The 24,855-nt window shown below is 55.7% G+C and overlaps 1 protein-coding gene across 1 annotated transcript; it reads right to left on the bottom strand.

Moving 5' to 3' along the window:
- Positions 1 to 1,675: 1,675 nt before the first annotated feature.
- KCNK3 (potassium two pore domain channel subfamily K member 3) lies at positions 1,676 to 24,053 on the bottom strand. The gene is made up of 2 exons (XM_074536350.1): positions 23,598 to 24,053; positions 1,676 to 2,707 (listed from the first exon to the last, which is right to left on the bottom strand). Exons 1-2 carry the CDS (start codon positions 23,878 to 23,880, stop codon positions 1,839 to 1,841), a joined length of 1,152 nt encoding a protein of 383 aa, XP_074392451.1. The 5' UTR covers positions 23,881 to 24,053; the 3' UTR covers positions 1,676 to 1,838.
- Positions 24,054 to 24,855: the final 802 nt, after the last annotated feature.

Below are 24,855 nucleotides of genomic sequence, written 5' to 3'. Positions count from 1 at the left end.
CAGCGCCGTTGGTCATAAATATCCTCAGGAATCTGACAGATGTACAGCTCGAGGATCAGAAATCCATGGATTTTTTTTTCCCCCTCTCTGGAAAGGTGACGGAACTTCCCAAATTCCCCCCCTGCCACCTCCAGCGCTCCAGGAGGGTCCCCCCTGTGTCCCCTCTGTGTCCCCACCGTGTCCCCTGGAGGGGCTTTGGGTGCTGGGAGGGGAAAATTCCATCCTGGAAGGGCGGGAATGGGAAAGGAGGGAAGTTCTGCTTCCCTGCTGGGGTGGTGGTGACAGAGGGGACCCCCGGGGTATCCCAGGGAATTCCGGGAGTGTCCCAGGAGTGAGGGCGGTGGTGGGAAGGGGTGTGGAGGGAAGGATGGAGGAGCGTTGTAACATCCCGGATTTCTCTCTGAGGGAAAAGATTCCATCCCCGGAGTCCTGGTGAGGATGGGAATGGGGATCCCGGGGGATAATTGTCCCCAAAGTTCCTCCCCGAGGGAACAGTTCCATTCCCAGAGTCCCGGTGAGCATGGAGATGGGGATCCAAGGGGAAAATATCCCAAAAAAGCCTCCCTGAGGGGAATAATTCCACCCCTGGAGCCTTGGGGAGGATGGAGATGGAGATTCCATGGGAAAATATCCCAAACTGTCCCCAGAATACCTTCCAGGAGGAATAATTCCATCCCTGGAGCCTTGGGGAGGATGGAGATGGAGATTCCATGGGAAAATATCCCAAACTGTCCCCAGAATACCTTCCAGGAGGAATAATTCCACCCCTGGAGCCCTGGGGAGGATGGAGATGGAGATCCCATGGGAAAATATCCTGGATTGTCCCCAGAAAAATCACTCTGATGGAAATAATTCCATCCCTGGAGCCTTGGAGAGGATGGAAATGGGGATCCCATAGGAAAATATCCCAGATTTTTCCCAAATACCTTCCCAGGAGGAACAACTCTATCCCCAGAGCTTTGGAGAGAACAGAAATGGGGATCCCATGGGAAAATACCCAGATTAATCCCCCCCAAAACCACTCTGACAGAAATAATTCCATCCTGGAGCCCTGGGGAGGATGGAGATGGGGATCCCATGGGAAAATTTCTCAGATTTTCCCCAGTCACCTTCCCAGGAGGAACAATTCCATCCCTGAAGCCTTCGGGAGGATGGAAATGGGGATCTCAAGGGAAAATACCCTGGTTATCCCCGAAAAAACCACTCTGACAGAAATAATTCCATCCCTGAAGCCCTGGGGAGGATGGAGATGGGGATCCCATGGGAAAATTTCCCAGATTTTCCCCAGACACCTTCCTGAGGGGAACAACCCCAACCCCAGACCCTCGGCGTGGATGGACACGGAAATCCTGTGGGGTCAGCCAGCCTCCCACGGATGATTCCCGCTAAATCCCGAGGACTCCCAGCTCTGCCCCGCCACGAATTTGGGTTAAGACAGCCCCAAATCCCGGGGTTTGGAGCAGCCTACGTGACTCCCGGCTGCTTTTGCGGGCGGCTGATGTGGAAAAGCTCCGGCTAAGCCCCTCTTAGCCTGATTTCCGCGGCCGTCGGGTCCCTCTGCGCTTCCCGGGGAATTCCCGAGGATCCAGAGCTGCCCACAGTGGGAGGGGCCCCCCAAATCCCGCTGGATTCCGAGGCTCTCCCGCTCTCCCAAGTTTCACATTTTCAAGGAGTGGTTTTTGTGTGTGTGTGTGTGTGTGAAATTAAAATCCAAGAGGTTTTAAATTAAAATCCATTCCGGAGCCAACGGGCACGGCCCCGCTCCGGCGTCATTCCCGAGTCCGGAGCGGCTTCCTCCCGCTCCAGGAGGGATCCGGGATGGGAGGGCGCGATGGGGGCTACACGGAGCTGCGTCTCTTGGCGAAGCCCGGGAACGCCGCCAGGCTCTGGAGCCCGGTGGACACGGAGCTGATGGCGGAGCGCCGGGAGCGGCAGAAGCACCGGTGCTCCGGAGTCTCGGGGCAGCGCGCGGGCGACGAGTGGCTGCGCTCCACGCCCGTGTCCGAGCTGGACAAATCCCTGGGAATGATCATGGGGATGGAATACTGCAGCTTCTCGCGGCTCTTGTACCACAGGCACGAGCACACCGACTGGAAGTGCAGCACCTCGGCGTAGACGTTCCTGAAGCCGCTCTCGGCCGGGGCCACTGCGGCGGCCTCGGGGACGGCGGCCGCGGCTCCGGAGCGAGCGCCCCGGCTGAGCAGCGCCCGCTGCTCGGCGTCGCGGCGCTCGTCCTCGGCGTTCATGGTCATGAAGCGCAGCACCACCAGGTTGAGGAAGGCGCCGATGACCGTCAGCCCCGTGAGGATGTAGACGAAGCTGAAGGCCACGTACTGCGGCTGCGTCTGCAGCGCGTGGTCCTTCTGCAGCGCCACGTAGTCGCCGAAGCCGATGGTGGTCAGCGTGATGAAGCAGTAGTAGTAGGCCTGGAAGAAGCTCCAGTTCTCGTAGTGCGAGAAGGCGGCGGCGCCGATGCAGAGCGTGCTGACGCACGAGAAGAAGCCGATGGTCACCATGTTGGCCATGGACACCTCCGGCCGCCGCATGCCCAGGCGCTTCTTGAGGCGGCGCAGCAGCGAGCGCACCAGGGTGTTGATGCGCTCGCCCAGGCTCTGGAACATCACCAGCGTCAGCGGGATGCCCAGCAGCGCGTAGAGCATGCAGAAAACCTTCCCGCCGTCCGTGCTGGGCGCCGCGTGCCCGTAGCCTGCGGGGAGAGGGACAGAGGGGTCGGATCCGTGATCCCGGAGGGAATGGGGAGTGGGGAATGTCGGTGGGAAAAGCGGGAGGGGAGTGGGATCCCAAAGTGAGGGAAGGGAGGGGAGCTTAGAGATCATCCCATTCCAAGCCTGACACCTGCCATCATCCCAGGGTGATCCAAATCCACTCTTGGACGCTCCCAGGGATCCAGGGATTCTCTGGGAATCCCAGCCCAGCCAGGAATCCCTTCCCAAGATCCCACCATCCCAAGCTCCCCTTTCCCACTGGAAGCCATTCCCTGCCTCCTGCCCCTCCAGCCCTTGCCCAAATCCCAGCTCTCCTTTCCCTCTGGAAAAGGCTCCAAGGATTCCCTGGACCCTTTCCTAATCCAGCTGCACATTCCCAGGTCTCCCAGCCCGGGATTGGATCCATCCCCACCCTAACTCCTCTCCTAGAAAGAGTTTTAGGAATGAAAGGCTTCACTTGGACTCTCAGGACTCCAGGAATGGTCTCTCTCCCCTTTACCTCCCTTTTCCATAAAAATCCCTGTGAACGGATTCTGACCGTCCTTTTCCATGGAATCACGGGGTGGTTTGGGTGGGGAGGGACCTCAAATCCCATCCTCTTCCAACCCCAACTCCTTCCACCATCCCAGGTTGTTGTTCCAAGCTCCCTCCAACATTTCCTTGGACATTTCCAGGTATCCAGGGGCAGCCACAGCTTCTCTGGGAAGGCTGTGCCAGTGACAATGTTTGGGTGAACCCTTGGGTGGGGGCACATTCCCCATGCCTGGGTTTGGGAAAATTCCCAAAATTCCCATCCCAGACTCTCTGTAGGTGGGAAATCAGGGATTTTAGTGGTCACCAGGGCTGAGTGCTCCGTTTGTCCCCTGTCACCCCCTGTCCCCTGTCCTGGTGCCCCAGTTCCTGCCATCCGGGGGCTGCATCTGCATCCAGCCTGGGAACAGCTGTGCTCCCGTAATCCTGTGCCACTGCTGATGGGATTTATCCCACTCTGTGCCCGTGGATCGGCTCTCCCGGATGGACTCTGGGATGCCACAGGCAGGGCCAGCACAGGCCTCGGATGGGGGTGGCAGGAACCAGCTGCTCCCTTTCCTGCCCCTTTTCCTGTCCCCGTCCCTCTCCTCCTTTTCCTTTTCCCGTCCCTGTCCCTTTCCTCCTTTTCCTGTCCCCGTCCCTCTCCTCCTTTTCCTTTTCCTGTCCCTGTCCTTTTCCTCCTTTTCCTGTCCCTTTCTTCCTTTTCCTTTTCCTGTCCATTTTCCTGCCCATGTCCCTTTCCTCTTTTTCTTTTCCCTTTCCTCCTTTTCCTTTCCCTTTTCCATCCCTTTCCCTCTGCTATTCCTTCTCCTTCTCTTTCTTCCTTTCCCAGTCTCTTTCTCATTTCTTATTTTTATCTTTTCCATCATTTCCTCACTTTCTTCCTTTTCCTCCTTTTCACTTCCTTTTCCTTTCCCTCCTTTCCCTTTATCTTTCCTTACCATTTTTCTTTCCATTCCTCTTCTTCCTTTCTTCTTTTTTTTCCTTTTCTTCCTTTTTTCCTTTTCTTCCTTTTTTCCTTTTCTTCCTTTTTTTCCTTTTCCTTTTCCTTTTCCTTTTCCTTTTCCTTTTCCTTTTCCTTTTCCTTTTCCTTTTCCTTTTCCTTTTCCTTTTCTGTTTCCATCACTTTCCCATTCCTTCTCTTTCTTAGTTTCTCTTTCTCATTTTCCTTTTCCTCCTTTTCCTTATTTTAAAAATTTATCCTCCTTTCCTTCTTTTTCTAACCTTCCCTCACCTTCCCTTTCCTACTTTCCCTTCCTCTCTTTTTGCCCATTTTTCTCCTTTTCCTTCTTTCCCTCCTTTTTCTTCCTTTCCCTTTTCCTCTAATTTTTTTAGTTTTCCTCTTTTTCCTTTTCCTTTTCCCAGGAAAACCAGGAGAAGACAAGAACAGGAAGGAGACTCCAAACCTCTTCCCTTGGACTCTGAGAATTCCTGGGCCCCTTTTCCAAGGCCTGTCCCAGCCATGATCCCAGAACACCCCCCAAACCTCTGGGAATGCTGAGGGCGGCTGATCCTGGGTCCCAAATCCCAATCCTGTGTCCCTAATCCCAGTCCTGAGTCCCAGATCCCAATCCTGAGTCCCCCTCACTGCCACCCTCAGGGGGACACGGATGGAGCTGGAGCGAGGGGAAAATCGGGATCGTGGGATCTCCTCCAAGGAGGAGCTGCCGTGGGATCCTCTCCATGGGAGACAGGGATGGAATCCATGGAGATGGGAATCCATGGGAGGGAATTGATGGGATGGAATCCATGGAGAGGGAATTGATGGGAGAGCATAAATGGGATGGAATCCATGGGAGAGAATCCATGGAGAGCGAATTGAAGGAGATGGAATTGAAGGAGAGGGAATCCATGGAGAGGGAATCCATGGGATGGAATCGAGGATGGTCATCCATGGAGAAGGAATCCATGGGAGGGAATCCATGAAGAGGGAATCAATGGAGAGGGAATCGATGTGAGGGAATCCATGGAGAGGGAATCCATGGAGAGGCAATCCATAGAGGGAATCCATGGAGAGGGAATCCATGGGAGGGAATCATGGGAGACAGGGCAACACCTGCCATTGGCACCTGAGATCATGTCTGGAGAGCAACACCTGAGCATCACCAAAAATCATCACCGGTGCATCACAGAGCAGCACCTGGGAAACACCTGTGATACACCTGGGAATCACCTGGGAAACACCTGAGAGCACCACCAGAAAACATCACCTGAGCAGCACCTGACCATCACTGGAACATCACCTGAGAGAGAGCATCCCCTGAGATGTCACCTGACTGTCACCAGAAAACATCCCCTGAGTATCACCTGAGAGCATCACTGGAACCTCCCCTGAGCACCACCTGAGAGCATCACTGCAGCCTCGCTCAATCCTCACCTGAGAAACACCTGGGGAGAATCACCTGGGAGCATCATCTGGACATCGCTGCAGAGGAACATCTGAAACCATCACCTGAGCATCACCTGAGCAACACCTGAGAGCATCACCTGAACATTGTCTGAAAGCATCACCTGGCAGCATCACTGGAGCATCACCTGAGCATTCCCTGATCATCACCAGAGCATCACCAGAGCATCATCTGAGAGAATCACCTGGCGGCATAACCTGAGGATCACCTGAGAAACACCTGAGCATCACTGCAGCATCACTGGAGCATCACCTGAACATTGCCTGAGAGCATCCCCTGATCCATCCCTGACTTGTGTGCCCCCTCCCTGTTCCTTGTGTCCCTCCCTGTTCCTTGTGTCCCTCTGTCCCTGTTCCTCATGTCCCTTCCCTCTTCCTTGTGTCCCTCTCTCCCTGTTACTCACATTCTTCTCACTCCTCCTGTCCCTTCCCTGTTCCTCATGTCATTCTCTGCTCCTTGTGACCCTTCCCAGTTCATTGTGTCCCTTCCCCGCGTCCTTTCCCTGTTCCCTGTGTCACTTCCCTGTTCCTCATATCCCATCATGTTCCCTGTGTCCCTCTCTCCCTGTTTCTCGTGTCACTTCCCTGTTCCTTGTGACCTTTCCCTGTGTCCCTTCCCTGTTCCTCGTGTCCCTCTCTCCCTGTTCCTCATGTCCCTCTCATCATATTCCTCGTGTCCGTCTCCCAACTCCTTATGTCCCTCTCTCCCTGCTTTTTGTGTCCCTTCCCTGTGTCCCTCTCTCCCTGTTCCTTGTGTCTCTGTCCCAGCTCCTCATGTCCCATCCCTGTGTCCTTCTCTCCGTGCTCCTCGTGTCCCTCTCTCTCTGTTCCTCATGTCCCTCTCTGCCAGCTCCTTGTGTCCCATCCGTGTGTCCCTCTCTCCGAGCTCCTCATGTCCCTCTCTCCCAGCCCCTCATGTCCCTCTCTCCCAGCCCCTCATGTCTCTCTCCCCCTCTTCCTCATATACTTCTCTCCCTGTTCCTCTGTCCCTTTCTCCCAGCCCCTCATGTCCCTTTCTCCCTGCTCCTTGTGTCCCTCTCTCCCAGTCCCTCAAGTCCCTCTCTCCCTGTTCCTCCTGTCCCTCTCTCCCAGCCCCTCGTGTTCCTCGCTCCCTGCTCCTCATGTCCCTTTCTCCCAATTCTTTCTGTCCCTTCCTTATGTCCCTCTCTCCCAGCTCCTCATGTCCCACCCCTGTGTCCCTCTCTCCCTGCTCCTCCTTCTCCACCCAGTCCCACATCCCCACCATCCCCACCCCAGCAATTCCCAAATCCCAATTCCGGCTGTTCAGGATGGATTTTGGGATGGAGCCTCCCGCAGTGCTCACGGGTCCCTTTCCAAAATCCTCCCTGAGCATCCTCCTGCCCTTTCCTGCCCCTTCCTGCCCGCTCCTGCCCTCTCCAGCCCCCTCCAGCCTCTCCATCCCTCCCCGGCCTCCCGGAGCTATTTTTAGCGCCCTTTCCCGAGGGAAGGGAGTTTATGAGCTCTCCAAGCGTCGGTCAATCCCCCGATCCCCCCCCGTTCCCGGTTTTAGCAGGAGCTGCCTGAGCTCCGGCACGTCTGAGGGTGGGGGGAAGGTCGGGAATGGCAGGAGAGGCAAAATCCCTGAAAAGCGGCACAGGGGGTGACCCCCAAATCCCTCCGGGACCCGCGGGTGGCTAGAAATTGTGTTGGAGAGGAGGGCACGTCCCAGCCGGGAAATCCGCAGGGAATAACCCCTGGAATTCTGGCTCCTTTCCCACCTCCTGCCCCCCGGCCCTTCCCGGCTCCCGGGGGTGTCCCTGGAGCCTGGCCGGGACGAGCCGGGATCCCGCTCCGGGCAGGGCCGGGAGCAGGGATCGTGTCCCCAGGGAGGGAGGATGACACGTCCCGCAGGAACGCGGCCGATCCTGGCCTTTTTAGGGCCGGAGGAGCGGGGCTGGATCCGGCCCCGGAGCAGGTGCAGGGCTGGCCCCGGGCCTGGAGCGGATCCCGGCTGTCGGGGCGATGGATGGCCGGGATTAGCGGGACAGCTGCGGGAACGGGAACGGGCAGGGGGAGGATGGCACACGGCTGGGAGGGCTGGGAGCGAGGGGAAGGATCTGCGGGAATGGGGATGGGAGGGTGGGATGGGGATGAAGGGCAGGGAATGGAGCAGGGAATGGGGCAGGAGATGGGGCAGGGAGATTTAGGGAATGGGGCAGGGGATGCAGGGAATAGGGCAGGGGATGCAGGGAATGGGGCAGGGGGATTTAGGGAATGAGGCAGGGGGTTTAGGGAATGGGGCAGGGGATGCAGGGAATGGGGCAGGGGGATTTAGGGAATGAGGCAGGGGGTTTAGGGAATGGGGCAGGGGGTTTAGGGAATGGGGCAGGGGGTTTAGGGTTTATGGACAGGGAAATCAGGAAAGCAGGGGATGGGATTCAGGGAGATTCAGGGAATGGGCAGGAGGTTTAGGGAATGGGGCAGGGCAGGGGATGCAGGGAATGGGGAAAGGGGTTTAGGGAATCTGGACAGGGAATTCAGGGAAGCAGGGGACGGGATTCAGGGATCAGGGACAGGGAGATTCAGGGAATGGGGCAGGGAATGTAGGGAGTGGGGCAAGGGATGCAGGGAATAGGGCTGGGGATGCAGGGAATGGGGCAGGGAGTTTAGGGAACCTGGACAGGGAATTCAGGGACGCAGGGGATGGGATTCAGGGAGCAGGGACAGGGGATGGAAGGAGCCTCCTCGTGCCAGCCCTTCCCCATATCCCACTGCTCCCAGTAAGGATCAGCATCTGCTCCCAGTAGGGATCATTGTCCCATTGCTCCCAGTGAGGATCCCACTGCTCCAAGTAAGGATCTGGCTATTCCCAGTAAGGATTCTTCTGCTCCCAGTAAGGATCACACTGTTCCCAATAAGAATCCCGCTGCTCCCAGCAAGGATCTTGCTTTTCCCAGTAAGGATCCCGGTATTCCCAGTATGATCCCGCTGTTTCCAGTAGGGATCCCGCTGACTCCATTAAAGATCCTACTGTTCCCAGTAAGAATCCCACTGTTCCCAGTATGATCCCTCTGTTTCCAGTAGGGATCCCGCTGTTCCCAGTAAGGATCCTGCTGTTCCCAGTAAGGATCCTGCAGTTCCCAGTAGTTTATCATTGTCCCATTGCTCCCAGTGAGGATCCCACTGTTCCCAGTAAGGATCCCACTGTTCCCAGTAAGGATCATTGTCCTATTGTTCACAGTAAGGATCCCACTGTTCCCAGTAAGGATCCCACTGTTCCCAGTAAGAATCTCACTGTTCCCAGTAAGGATTCCGCTGTTCCCAGTAAGAATCTCACTGTTCCCAGTGCTGGGGCCACCCCAGCTGTCCCCAGGCGGGGGGAGGGGACACAGCTGTCCCCAGAGACCCCCGCGTGCCCGGGAAGAGCAAATGTGCCTGGAGATGGCGGCTGGGAACGCAGCAGGTGCTGGGAACAGTGGAATTCCAGGAAAAAATGTCCTGGAAAACACAGAGCTGGTGCCGAGGGACACGGGCAGGGGGACACGGGCAGGGGGACATGGGCAGGGGGACACCTGGGTCATGCAGGGCCACCAAACTCCCTGGATGGGGCTGGGGGGCACAGGAGGGAACATGGGGACACCAAAATCCCTGAGTGGGGCTGGGGGTCACAGGACATGGGGACAACTCCTGCAGCCAGAGCAGAGAGATGGGATCTGGGATGGGCTGAACTGGGAATGAAGAGCTGGAGGGACCCCTGGGACTCCCAAAATCCCGACTGGCCATGTTCCAGTTCTCCTTGGATCCATCCATCCATCCATCCATCCATCCATCCATCCATCCATCCATCCATCCATCCACCCACCCACCCACCCACCCAGCCATCCTTCCACCCCCTCTGCTCCATCTCCCCCCTTCTCCCATATTTCCCCCCTGGAATAGTGGGATGCCATTCCATGGGAGGGGGGTGCTGGAACATTCCAGGATCCCCCCCATGTGATCCCAAAGATCAGGGACCCCCAGGACCCCCCATTCCCAGCGAGATTTGGGTGGGGGGGGGGGTTGGATGTGGGGCCAGACCCTGATCTCCCCCTTCATTCCCACATCCCCCCACCATTCCCAAATGGACCCAGCTCCACAGCAGGATCCCCCCCCTGGATTTTTTGGGGTGTGGGGGGTGCCTGATTCCCCCTCCCCCAGCGCCTCCCGCGGCCGGGGGGGTCGGGATGGAGTCATGGAAAATCCCGGCGCCGGCCAAGCTCCCTGTTTGCGCCAAAACTGGCAATTTTTCCTTGGATTCTGGGGCCCCGCCAGGCCCTTTCCCGCTCCCCCTCCCCGTGCCTCTCCCTGGAAAAGGGGGGGCCCGCAGCAGGAAGGGGGGTCCGGATAAAAATCCCTCAGGGATTTCGGGGTGGATTTTGGGGGGATTTATGGGTGGATTTTGGGATGAATTTTAGGGTAAATTTGGGGTGGATTTTGGGATGAATTTTGGGGTGAGTTTTGGGGTGGATTTTGGGGGGATTTAGGGGTGGAGTTTGGGGTGGATGTTGGGGTGGATTTTGGGGTGGATTTTGGGATGAATTTTGGGGTGGATTTGTGTCTCAGAATGGGCAGGGATGGGTGTCCAGGTCCTTCCCAGGTAAATGGGGATGAGGATGTGGGGTGGGGATTTGGGATGGGGATGGGGATATGGGATGGGGATATAGGGTGGGGGTATGGGATGAGGATGAGGGATATGGGATGGGGATGAGGATGGAGATTATGGGATGGGGATGTAGGATGGGGTAAGGGATGGGGATATGGGATGGGGATATGGGATGGGGATATGGGATGGGGATATGGGGTGGGGATGGAGATATGTGGTGGGGGCAGGGATGAGGATAGGGATATGGGATGGGGATGGGGATATGGGATGGGGATATGGGATGAGGATGGAGATATAGGATGGGGATGTGGGAACATGAGATGAGGATGGGGATATGGGATGGGGATGGGGATATGGGATGGGGATGGGGATATAGGATGGGGATGGGGATATGGGATGGGGATGGGGATATGGGATGGGGATGGGGATATGGGATGGGGATTTGGGATGGGGATGGGGATATGGGATGGGGATATGTGGTGGGGATGGAGATATGTGGTGGGGACAGGGATGAGGATGGGGATATGGGATGGGGATGGGGATATAGGATGGGGATGGGGATATGGGATGGGGATTTGGGATATGGGGTGGGGATGGGGATAAAGGATAGGGATATGGGGTGGGGATATGGGATAGGGATGGGGATATGGGGTGGTAATGGGGATATGGATTGGACACTGGGACAGAGATTATGGGATGAGGATGTAGCATGGGGATATGGATTGGGGATATGGAATGGGGATTGGGATGGATTTTATGGGATGGGGATGGGGGTATGGGATGAAGGATGGAGATTATGGGATGAGGATGTGGGGTGGGAATGTGGGATGGAGATTATGAAATGGGGATAGGGGATGGGGATGTAGGATGGGAATTAGGATAAGGGATACAGATGAGGGATGGGGATGTGGGATGGGAATGCAGGATGGGAATAGGGACAGGGATATGGGGTGGGAATGCAGACAGGAATGAGGAATGGATCCAGTCCCTTTCCCCCGGGAGCTGCTGATTTCATCCATCCCAGAAATCCCATTCCAGGCTCTCGGATCCACCTCAAGCCCGAGCCACCAGCTCTGGTGCTTGGGAAAAACTGGGAAAAACTCCCAAACTTCCAGAAATCTGGGATGGTTTTCCCTGGCCCTGATCCCCTGGCCCATGGGTTTCATTCCTCACTCCCAGTCAGGATTTGCTGGGATTTGGGGAGGAATCAGCTGGGAAAGGCCAGGAGTAGGAATTAGTGGGAATTAATTAATAGTGTCACCCCTGGATGGAAAAAAGACGGGAATTTATGGCCTGGGCAAGAGAAGGGGATGGGAGAGGGAAGATCCAGAGGGGCCCCAATCCTGATCCTGATCCTGATCCTGATCCTGATCCCGATCCTGATCCTGATCCTGATCTTGATCCCAATCCTGAGCCTGATTCCAATCTTGATCCCGACCCCAACTCTGATCTTGATCCCAAATCTGACCCTGACCACAGTCCTGATCTGGATCGCAGTCCCAATCTTTATCCCAATCCTGATCTGATCCTGATCCCGATCCCACTCCCAATCCTGACCATGATCCTGAACCCGATCTCAATTCCAATCCCAATCCCGATCCCGATCCTGATCCTGATCTCAATCCCAATCCCCATCCTGATCCCAATCCCGATCCCATCCTGACCATGATCCCAATCCCGATCCTGACCATGATCCTGATCCTGATCTCAATCCCAATCCTGGATCCCAATCCCAATCTTGATCCCAATCCCAATCCTGATCCCGGATCCCAATCCTGATCCCGGATCCCAATCCTGATCCCAATCTCAATTCCAATCCCAATCCTGATCCTGGATCCTGATCCCAATCCCAACCCCGATCCCGATCCCTGCCTTGAATCCCATGGGAACAACCCCGTGGCCTCCCCACCTCGGGTTTGCCGGAGCCTCCTTGGGAAGAGATTCCCAGGAAAAGGCACCGGATTCAACCCAGGCTGGGATTGTCACCCTAAATCCTAAATCCCCATCCCAGCGGGAAGTGGCTCCAGTCCCAATGGGAATTCTCCACATCCTCATCCAGCCCCTTCCTGGGTCCTCTGGAAAACCCCTGGATGCAGAGGATCCAGGAGGAACATCCAGGAATTCCAGAGTGCAACAGGGAAGGGAAGCGATCCCAATTTTCCAACAATTCTCGTGGATGGGATGCTCCAAAAACCCCCAGGATGGGCTTGGGATCACTTTCCCAGGAAAACCCAGGAGGGAATTTCAGGAATATTCCCCCTTTCTCCCTCTTAATTCCAAAGCCTGTGGATGGTTCTGGAGGTGCCAGCACGGATTTCCATGGAAATGTTTGTTTTTGTGGAATGGGAGCAGGAATGGCCAGAAGGATGGGAGGAATTCCAGCCCTGGAATTGTGGCCAAATTTTCCCCTTTCCCTCTTGATCCCAAATCCCATTCCCCATCCCAAGGAGCCACCAGCAATTTCCATGGAAATGATTTTTTGTGGAATGGGAGCAGGAATGTCCAGGAGGGGCTGGGAGGAATTCCAGCCCTGGAGTTGTGGCAGAGTTTTCCCCTTTCCCTGTTGATCCCAAATCCCGTCCCAAGGAGCCACCAGCGATTTCCATGGAAAAGTTTTTTCTGTGGAATGAGAGCAGGAATAGCCCGGGGGGTTGGGAGGAATTCCAGCCCTGGAATTGGGGTGGGAATTCCCTGGAATTCCGCTTTCCCTGTTGATCCCAAGGAGCGATTTCCATGGAAATGTTTTGTTTTTGTGGAATGGGAGCAGGAATGTCCTGACGGAGGGAGCTCCCTATCCCAGCAATTCCCAACAATTCCCAGAGATTTTCTCCCACAGATCCCAGGAATTTGGTGCCTTTCCCACCATCCGGGGGTGACAGGGCTGCTAGAGGTGACAGGAGGTGACAGAGCTGTCCCCAAACCCTTCCCAACACCAGAGGTGGCCAGGATGGGGGACAGGGGCGGTGTCACCGGCCCGGGGGTACATGGGGACAGACGGACAGAGGGACAGAGGGGACAGGGGGGAATGAGGGGACAGAGGGGACAGGGCAGGACAGGGCAGGACAGGGGGACAGAGGAGAAAGAGGGACAGATGGGACTGAAGGGACAAAGGGACAAAGGGGACAGAGGGGACAGAAGGACAGAGGGGACCGAGGGTACAGAGGGACAGAGGGGACAGGGTGGGACAGAGGAGACTGAGGGGACAGGGTGGGACAGAGGGGACTGAGGGGACAGAGAGGACAGACAGACAGGAGGGACAGAGGGACAGAGGGGACATGGGACAGGGTGGGACAGAGGGAACTGAGGGAAGACAGGGGACACAGGGAACACGGAACAGAGGAACAGAGGGGACAGAGGGACAGGGTGGGACAGGGGAGACAGAGGGACAGAGGGACAGAGGGACAGAGGGACAGGGTGGGACAGAGGGACAGAGGGACAGGGTAGGACAGAGTGGGACAGGAGAGACTGAGGAGACAGGGCAGGACAGGGGGACAAGGGGACAGGAGGAGAGAGGGGACAGGGGGGACAAGGGAGGGAAAAGGACACAAGAGGGACAGAGGGACAAAGGGGTCAGGGGGTGACAGGAGGGGACAGAAGGGAAGGGGGGGTCTGAAGGGACAAGGGGGCGAGGGATGTGACAGGAGGGGACAGAGGGGACAGAAAGGAAGGGGAGGGACAGAGGGGACAGGGGGTGACAGGGAGGGACAGGAGGGACAGCGGGTGACGGGGGGGGAGAGAAGGAGGACGAGGGGGGTGACAAACGGGGACAGAAAGGGACAGGGGGAGACCAGAGGGGACAGCAGGTGACAAACGGGGACAAAAGGGCCCGGCCTCCCGCCGGGCGCTGTTCCCGCGGCAGAGGCTCGGGCGGGTGGCGGCGGTGACAGATGGTGACACCGCGGTGGCATTTGCCACCTGCTCCCTGCGCGCGGCCGCGGGGGAGGGGGGCGGGGAACGGGAATTCTGGGATCGGGGTTTTGGGAATTATGATTTTTGGGATCAGTTTTTCAGGATCGGATTTTTTGGGATCAGGATTTTTGGGATTGGGATTTTTGGGATTGTGATTTTTAGTATGGAGCTTTTGGGGATCTGGTTTTTTAGGGTTGTGATTTTTGGGATTGGGGTTTTTGAGATCGGGGTTTTGGGGATCGGGGTTTTTAAGATTGGGGTTTTGGGGATCGGGGTTTTTGGGATCAAGTTTTAGGGATTGTGACTTTTGGGATTGGGTTTTTTGGGATCGGAAATTTTGGGATTGGGACTTCTGGGATCAGGACTTTTGGGATCAGGGTTTTTGGGATTGGGATTTTTGGGATCGGGGTTTTGGGATAGGGGTTTTTGGGATCGGCACTTTTGGGATTGTGATTTTTGTGATTGTAACTTTTGGGATCGGGATTTTTGGGATTGGGATTTTTGGGATCGGGCTTTTTGGGATCAGGACTTTTAGGATTGGGATTTTTGGGATCGGGATTTTTGGGATTATGACTTTTGGGATGGGGTTTTTGGGATCGGCACTTTTGGGATTGTGACTTTTTGGATCAGGATTTTTAGTATTGGGTTTTTTGGGATCGGGATTTTTGGGATCAAGATTTTTGAGACTGGGACTTCTGGGATCGGGTTTTTTGGGATTGTGATTTTTGGGATTGGGTTTTTTAGGATGTGTTTTTTTGGAATTGGGATTTTTGGGATTGTGACTTTTGGGATCGGGTTTTTTGGGATTAGGGTTTTTTGAATCTGGTTTTTTTAGGATCGGGTTTTTGGGATCGGCATTTTTGAGATTGTGACTTTTGGGATCGGGATTTTTGGGATCGGCACTTTTGGGATCGGGATTTTTGGGATTGTGACTTTTGTGATTGGGATTTTTGGGATTGGGGTTTTTGGGATCGGGTTTTTTAGGATTGGATTTTTGGGATTCTGACTTTTGGGGTCGGGATTTTTGGGATCAGGATTTTTGGGATCGGGATTTTTGGGAGCCGTCCAGAGCCAGAGCAGCCCACCCTGGCTCGGGACAGCGGCAGAGATGACAAGGGACACTGCCGGTGACACTGCCACCCCCCCAGGGACATCCCAGCCTCTGGAATTGTGGGATGGGGACAGAGGGGACATCCCAGGCCCTGGAATTTCTTGGGAGCCACAGGAAAGCTTTGGAGCAGTGGCAGGAGCTGCTCCTCTCTCGGCTTTTTTCATGGATAAAGGGGAAAAAACCCAAAACCCCAAATGGATTGAAACTTTTCCCAGTGGGATCTGTAATCCCGGATTTTCCTCCCCCTGTCCCACCAGGATCTGTAATCCCAGATTTTCCCCCACCGGGATCTCCCCCACCTCAGGAGCCATTTCCCGATCCAAGTCCGGCTTTTCCCTGTCCCGGGGGTGAATTCCTGGAAAAATCCCTTTTTTTTTCCTGCCTTGGAAAATCCAGTTCCATGGGAATAATGGGAATTTCTCCCCCTTTTCCCTGGATTTGGAGGGGTCTCCTCTCATTCCAGCCATCCCAGCGTTGCTGCCATATCCATCCATCCAAATTGTGGATTTTGTGGGATTGTGGGATTTTGGGATCTTCCCGCACATCCGGATGTCCCAGACCCTTCTCCACATCCCTGGAAATTCTGGGAAAACTGGGCTGGATTCAGGGAAAGCCATTTGAGGCCATTCCCTCTGCAATTCCCAAATTTGGGATATTGGGAATCCTCATCCCAATCCCAAAGTGGAGCCCAACTCCAGGATTTAAGGTTGGGAGTGCTGGGATGGGCAGGAATTTTTGGGATGCAATGTTTGGGTTGAGGTCAGTCCCGCTCCAGCATTCCCAGTTCCTGGCAGTGGGATTGGGAATTCCAGGATCGGGAATCCTGGGAGAGGCAGAGTGGGATCCCGATCCATCCTCGGGATGGATCCCAGCAGGTCCATGTCCCTCTCCAGCATTCCAGGATCCTTGGGATGGGCTGGATCCCTTTGGAGATTCCCAATTCCTCCCATCCTGTCCAATGCCGGAGGATTGGCCACAATTCCAGAACTTTTCCAGTAGCTCCTGGCAGCCTGGAGAGGTCGGAGCTGGGATAACGGGAATGGCAAACACTGGGATAATGGGATTGAAAAAGACTGGGATAATGGGATGATGGGAATGGCAAACACTGGGAAAATGGGAATGGTAAAGACCGGGATAATGGGAATGGTAAACACCAGGAAAAATATTATAACATGATTGAAAAACACTGGGATAATGGGATAATGGGAATGTCAAACACTGGGATAATGGGATAATGGGAACAACAAACAGCAGAATAAAGGGATAATGGGATTGGAAAACACCTGGATAATGGGAATACTAAACACTAGGATAACAGGAATAGTGAATACCAGGATAATGGGATAATGGGAATGGCAAGCACCGGGATAACAGGGATAATAAACACCCTGACACCAGGAAAATAGGAATGGCAAACACCAGGATAATGGGAATAAATAATGGGAATGACAAACACCGGGATAACAGCTCTGGGAATAACAAACACCAGAATACCAGTGCTGGGAATAACAAACACCCTGACACCGGAATAACGGGAATAATGAACATTGGGAAAACAGCCCTGGGATAATGGGAATAACAAACACCGGGAATAACAAACAGCAGGATAAGAGCTCCAGGAATAACAGCCTGACAGTGGGATAACAGCTCCAGGAATAATGAACACCCTGAGAGTGGGAATAACGACTCCAGGAGTAACAAACACCCTGACACCAGGATAACGGGAATAATGAACATTGGGAAAACAGTCCCGGGAATAATGAACACCCTGAGGATGGGAATGACAAACATTGGGATAATGGGAATAATAAATATTGGGGATAAATCCCGGGAATAACAAACACAGGGATAACGGTGCTGGGAATGACAAACACCCCGACACCTGGATAATGGGAACAACAAACAGCAGGATAACAGATCTGGGAATAGCAGCCTGAAACTCCGGGAATAATGAACACCCTGAGAGTGCAAATAACAACTCCAGGAATAACAAACACTGGGATAAAAACCCCGGGAATAACAAACACCCCGACACCGGGATAATGGGAATAATAAACATTTGGAAAATAGCCTGGGGAATAATGAACACTGTGAGGGTGGGAATGACAAACACCAGGATAATGGGAATAATAAATATTGGGGATAAATCCCGGGAATAACAAACACCTGGATAAAAGTGCTGGGAATGACAAACACCCTGACACCTGGATAATGGGAATAACAAACAGCAGGATAACAGCTCTGGGAATAACAGCCTGAAACTCCAGGAACAATGAACACCCTGTGAGTAGGAATAACAGCTCCAGGAATGACAAACACCAGGACAAAAACCCTGGGAATAACAAACACCCTGACACTGGAATAATGGGAATAATAAACATTTGGAAAATAGCCTGGGGAATAATGAATACCCTGACACTGGGATAATGGGACTGACAAATACCAGGATAACAGCTCCGGGAATAACAAACACCGGGATAGCAGTCTGGGAATAAAAAACACTGAGATAAAAGCCCCGGGAATAATGAAACACTGACACCAGGATAAGAGCTCTGGGAATAACAAACACCCTGACACCGGGATAATGGGAATAATGCACATTGGGAAAACAGCCCCAGGAATAATGAACGCCCTGAGGGTAGGAATAACCAACACCACCGGGATAAGAGCTCTGGGAATGACAAACACCGGGATAAAAGCCTCAGGAATAAGGAACACCCAGAAAGTGGGAATAACAACTCTGGGAATAAAAAAAAAAACTGGGATAAAAGCCCTGGAAATAGCAAACACCGGGATAACAACTCCGGGAATGACAAACACCCTGACACCGGGATAATGGGAATAATGCACATTGGGAAAACAGCCCCAGGAATAATGAACGCCCTGAGGGTAGGAATAACCAACACCACCGGGATAAGAGCTCTGGGAATGACAAACACCGGGATAAAAGCCTCAGGAATAAGGAACACCCAGAAAGTGGGAATAACAACTCTGGGAATAAAAAAAAAAACTGGGATAAAAGCCCTGGAAATAGCAAACACCGGGATAACAACTCCGGGAATGACAAACACCCTGACACCGGGATAATGGGAATAATGAACATGGGGAAAACAGCCCCAGGAATAATCAATGCCCTGAGGGTGGGAATAAGAAACACCGGGATAACAGCCCTGGGAATAACAGCCTGATAAAAGTCCCAAGAATAAGGAACACCCTGAGAGTGGGAATAACAACTCTGGGAATAACAAACACCAGAGTAAAAACCCCAGGAATAATGAACACCCTGACACGGGGAATGATAAATATTGGGATAAAAGCCCCTGGAATAACAAACACCCTGAGACCGGGATAATGGGAATGACAAACACCAGGATAGCAGCTCCGGGAATAATGAATGCCCTGAGGGTGGGAATGACAAACAGCGGGATAAAAGCCATGGAATAACAGCTGGACACCAGGATAACAGCTCCGGGAATAAGCAACACCCTGAGAGTGGGAATAAGAGCTCCAGGAATAACAAACACTGGGATAACAGCTCCAGGAATAATAAATATCGGGATAAAAGCTCCGGAAATAACAAACACTCTGAGACTGGGATAATGGGAATGACGAACACCGGGACAACAGCCCTGGGAATAATGAACACCCTGAAGGTGGAAATAACAAACAGCAGGATAAAAGCCCGGGAATAACAGCCTGACACTGGGATAAAAGCCCCGGGAATAGGCAACACCATGAGAGTGGGAATAAGAGCTCTGGGAGTAACAAACACCCTGAGGGATAATGGGAATGACAAACATTGGGAAAACAGCCCCAGAAATAACGAACACCCTGAGGGTGGGAGTGTAAAAACACAGGGATAAAAACCCCGGGAATGACAAACACCCTGACACCGGGATAATGGGAATAATAAACTTGGGGGGGGGGGGAAATGGGGATAGCAAACACCGAGATAACAGTGCTGGAAGTGACAAACACCAGAATAATGGGAATAATGAACATTGGGAAAACAGCCCTGGGAATAATGAACACCCTGAGGGTGGGAATGACAAACACCGAGATAACAGCCCTGGAATAACAGCCTGATAAAAGTCCCAGGAATAAGGAACACTCTGGGAATGAAAAACACCAGGATAACAGCTCTGGGAATAATGAACACCCTGAGGGTGGGAATGACAAGCGCCAGGATAACAGCCCTGGAATAACAAACACTGGGATAACAGCTCCAGGAATAACAAATATCGGGATAAAAGCTCCGGAAATAACAAACACTCTGAGACTGGGATAATGGGAATGACGAACACCGGGACAACAGCCCTGGGAATAATGAACACCCTGAAGGTGGAAATAACAAACAGCAGGATAAAAGCCCTGGAATTACAGCTGGACACCAGGATAAAAGCCCCGGGAATAAGGGATGTGTTGAGAGTGGGAATAAGAATGACAAACTCCTGAACAACAGCTTCAGGAATAACAAACACCGGGATAGCAGCTCCTGGAATAATGAACACCCTGAGGGTGGGAATGACAAACACTGGGAGAAAAAGCCCTGGAATAACAGCCTGACACCGGGATAAAAGCCCGGGAATAATGAACACCCTGACACCGGGCTAACAGCCCTGGGAATAATGAACACCCTGAGAGTGGGAATAACAACTCTGGGAATAAAAAAACTGGGATAGAAGCCTTGGGAATAACCAACACTGGAACAACTGCTCTGGGAATGACAAACACCGGGATAAAAACTCTGGGAATAACGAGCACCCCAACCCTGGTGTTTCAGCACCGGGAACACTTTTGCCTCCACACACCGGGATTTAGGGCCCGGAAATCCTCCCAATATCCACAGCCCAAATCTGGGAACCCACGAGCACCCCAATACCTGGATCTGAGCCCCGGGAATAAACTGGCACCCCCATATCCCTGTCCCAATCCTGGGAATGCACAGGAACCCCAAAATCCATGTGACAGCAGCTCTGGGGACCCAGGGACACCCCAAATTCTGTGTGACAGCTGTGGGGAACCAGGGACACCCCAAAATCTGCATGGCAGCCCTGGGGACCCAGGGACACCCCAAAATCTGTGCGACAGCTCTGGGGACCCAGGGACACCCCAAAATCTGCGTGGCAGCTCTGGGGACCCAGGTACACCCCAAAATCTGTGTGACAGGTCTGGGGAACCAGGGACACCCCAAATTCTGTGTGACAGCTGTGGGTAACCAGGGACACCCCAAAATCTGTCCCAAAGCTGGCGTCCCCCATCCCATTATCCCGTTATCCCATTAACCCATCCCTCCCCTCTCTCTGAATGGTGGCCAGGGCCCTGTGTCACCTGCTGTCCCCTCACTGTCCCTTCGCTGTCCCCACCCCTCAGGCCCTCCCTAGGGCAGAGTTTGGGGGGCAGCTGGGGACCAGGGGACACTGGGTGACCCCGGCCACCCCTGGAGGGGACCCAAAGACCAGAGGGGTGACAATGGGGTGACAGTGTGGGTGACAGAGGGGTGACAATGAGGGTAACGAGGGGGGGTAGGTCCCAAAGGGGCCACCCCCAGTGACACTTCCCAGGATGGGGACAGGGCTGGGGACATCCTTGAGAGTGGGGGACAGAGGTGACACCCCCTGGGAGAGCCTGGCAGGGTGGGGACATGTTCCTGTCCCCTCCCCACAGGGCTGGGCACCCTACAGGGACACACCCCTGTCCCCATGGGGCTGGGGACACTATAGGGGAACATCCCTGTCCCCATGGATCTGGGGACACTACAGAGACACATCCCTGTCCCCATGGGGCTGGGGACCCTACAGGGACACACCCCTGTCCCCACAGGGCTGGGCACCCTACAGGGACACACCCCTGTCCCCATGGGGCTGGGGACACTATAGGGGAACTTCCCTGTCCCCATAGGACTGGGGACCCTACAGAGACACATCCCTGTCCCCAGGGGGCTGGGGACCCTACAGGGACACACCCCTGTCCCCATGGGGCTGGGGACACTATAGGGACACATCCCTGTCCCCATGGGGCTGGGGACACTATAGGGACACATCCCTGTCCCCTCCCCCGGGCTGGGGGTCCCACAGGGGTGTCCGGGCCAGCAGAGCCACGACAGGGGGGTGACAGTGCCTTGGGGACACATCCCCGGGTCGGGAGGGTCCCGGCCAGGAGCATTCCCCGGTCCTGGGGGTCGCGCTAGGGTTTCCCGGTGGGACAGGGGCGGGGGGGAGTCCCGGGGTCGGGGATTTGAGGGGTCTTGGGCGGGGAATCGCCCCAAAAACACTGGGATGGGAAACGGGAATTAGGGCAGGGGAATCGCCCCTCAAACACCGGGATAGGAAACGGGAATCCGGGCAGGGGGGTGGTCCCAAAACCACCGGGATGAGAAACGGGAATCAGAGCAGGGGAATCTCCCCCAAATCACCGGGATGGGAAACGGGAATTAGGGCAGGGGAATCGCCCCTCAAACACCGGGATGGGAAACGGGGGGATCACTCCTATCCCAAAGGATAGGAGAGACGGGAATTAGGGCAGGGGGATGGCCCTAAAACACCGGGATGGGAAACGGGAACCGGGCAGGGGGGTGGTCCCAAAACCACCGGGATGAGAAACGGGAATCAGAGCAGGGGAATCGCCCCCAAAACCACCGGGATGGGAGGGAGAGAGGGGGGTCCTGCAGGGGGATCGGCCCCAAAACACCGGGATGGGAAATGGTAATCAGGGCAGGGGAATCGCCCCCAAAACACCGGGATGAGAAACAGGGGGATCGCCCCGATCCCAAGGGATGGGAAAGACGGGAACTCGGGCAGGGGGATGGCCCCAAAACACCGGGATGGGAAACGGGAATCAGGGCAGGGGATCGCTCCCAAAACATAGAGATGGGAAACGTGGGGGAACCGGGCAGGGGGATGGTCCCAAAAACACCGGGATGGGAAACGGGGGGGATCCGGGCAGAGGGATCACCCCGATCCCAAGGGATGTGAGAGAGGGAGGACCAGGCAGGTTTTTCCCGGTGCTGGAGGAGCCGGGGAGGGATCGCCCGGATCCCAGGGGATTGGAGACGGGAATCCGGGCAGAGGGATCACCCCCAAAGCACCGGGATGGGAAACAGGGGGATCCGGGCAGGGGGATCACCCCGATCCCAAGGGGTGGGAAACAGAGCACCGGGCAGGTTTTTCCCGGTGCCGGAGAGGGATCGCCCGGATCCCACCGGGATGGGAGAGACCGGGGGAACGGGCCAGGGGGATCGTCCCAATTCCAAGGGGTGGGAGAGGGGGGCGTCCGAACAGGGGGATCGCTCCGAAAACACCGGGATGAGAAACGGAAATCAGGTCAGAGGGATGGCCCCGATCCCACGGGGATGGGAAACGGGAGGACCGAGCAGAGGGATCGCACCGATCCCAAGGGGTGGGAGACAGGGGGGAACCGGACAGGGGGATCACCGCGATCCCACCGGGACGTGAGACAAGCGGGTCCTGGAGGGTTTTTCCCGGTGCTGGAGGAACCGAGCAGAGCGATCGCCCCGAAAACACCGGGATGGGAGACAGGGGCGTCTGGGCAGGTTTTTCCCCTTTCTGGAGGAGCCAGGGAGGGATCGCCGCGATCCCAAAGGATGAGACACAGAGCACCGGGAATTTTTTTCCCGGTGCCGGAGGAACCGAGCAGAGGGATCGCCCCGGTCCCACCGGGATGGGAGAGAGGGGGGTCCGGACAGGGGGATCGCACCGAAAACACCGGGATGGGAGAGAGGGGGGTCCGGACAGGGGGATCGCACCGAAAACACCGGGATGAGAGACAGGGGGGTCCTGGCAGGGGGATCGCCCCGATCCCAAGGGATGGGACACAGAGCACCGGGGGGTTTTTCCTGGTGCGGGAGGAACCGAGCGGAGGAGTCGCCCCCTTCCCAGCGGAATGGGAGACAGGGGGAACCGGGCAGGGGGATCGCCCCGAAAACACCGGGATGGGAAACAGGGGGACCTGGGGAGGGGGATCGCCCCCAAAACACCGGGGTAGGAAACGGGGGACCGGGCAGAGGGATCGCATCGATCCCAAGGGACGGGACACAGAGCACCGGGGTTTTTTCCCGGCGCCGGAGGAATCGAGAGGAGGGATCGCCCCGGTCCCAGCGGGACGGGCGGCGGCAGCTACGGGGGGGGTCCCCGGGCGGCGAAAGCGCCGAGCTCCCGATTTCCCCCCGCTCCCTCGGGCACAGGCGGGGCTTTCCCGGCGCTTCCCGCGTGGATCCCCCGATCCCACCAGGAAAAAACCCGAGCCGGGATCTGCCCGCGGGGAGCCGGGCGGGGCGGGGGCAGCCGGTACCTATGGTGGTGATGACGGTGATGGCGAAGTAGAAGGAGCCGGCGAATTTCCACTGGACGCCGGCGTTGTGCGGCTTGAGCTTGAGCACGACCCGCTCGAGCTCGCCGTAGCTCTCGGCGCTCAGGTTGTACTTTCTCTTGAGCTCGTCGCTCTTGGCCTCCAGCCGCCGCCTCTCCGCCGTCTCCGCCTCGGACTCGAGCGCGTCGAAGACGGCGGCGCCCACCAGCAGGTAGGTGAAGGTGCAGACGATCAGCGCCAGCGTCCGCACGTTCTGCCGCTTCATGGTGCGCCGGCGGCGGCTGCGGGGCGCGGCGGGGCCGGCTGGGGCATGGCGGCAGCGCCCGGGCACGGCGGGCGGGCGGGCGGCCGGGGGAGGCGGCCCAGGCGCGGCTGCGGCGGCCGCGGCGGCGGCGGGGCCGGCGGAGGAGCGGGAGGAGGGAGAGGGAGGAGGAGGAGGAGGAGGAGGAGGAGGAGGAGGAGGAGGGAGGGGGAGGGAGGGGGCGGAGCTGTCCTTCAGCACCGGCGCCCCCGGGGACCCCCCGAGTGTCGCACGGGGCCGGGTGACACCGCTGGGGACAGAGCCCGAGCCCCGGAGCGCGGCCGGTACCGGGAACAGGTCCCAAAGCCCAGATCCCAATTCCCAACTCTGGGAATGGATCCCAAAACCCAAATCCCAATTCCCAACTCTGGCAACAGCTCCCAAAGCCCAGATCCCAATTCTCAACTCTAGGAAAAGATCCCAAAGCTTGGATCCCATCCCAAACCTGTGAAGAGCTCCCAAAACCCCAAAGCCCAGATCACAGCTCTGGGAACAGCTCTCAAAACCCCAAATCCCAAATCTGGGAACAGCTCCCAAACCCCAAAGACCAGATCACAACTCTGGAACAGCTCCCAAAATGCAGATCCCGATTCCCAAACCTGGGAACAGCTCCCAAACCCCAAACCCCAAATCTCAACCATGGGAACACTTCCCAAACCCAAATCCCAAACCCAAACCCTGGGAACAGCTCCCAAAACCCCAAATCTGGGAACAGCTCCCAAAACCCCACATTGCAAAGCCAAAATCCCAGCCCTGGGAGCACTCCCAAACCCCAAATCCCAGCCCTGGGAACAGCTCCCAAACCCCAAAGCCCAATTCTCAAATCTGGGAACAGCTCCCAAACCCCAAAGCCCAATTCTCAAATCTGGGAACAGTTCCCAAACCCCAAATCCCAGACTTGGAAATAGCTCCCAAACCACAGATCCCAAACCCCAACCC

Source organism: Zonotrichia albicollis, chromosome 3 (genome assembly GCF_047830755.1).
Source record: "Zonotrichia albicollis isolate bZonAlb1 chromosome 3, bZonAlb1.hap1, whole genome shotgun sequence".
Taxonomy (NCBI): Eukaryota; Metazoa; Chordata; class Aves; order Passeriformes; family Passerellidae; genus Zonotrichia; species Zonotrichia albicollis.
The sequence above is the reverse complement of the archived record's forward strand: the minus strand, read 5'-3'. Positions and strand labels throughout refer to the sequence as shown.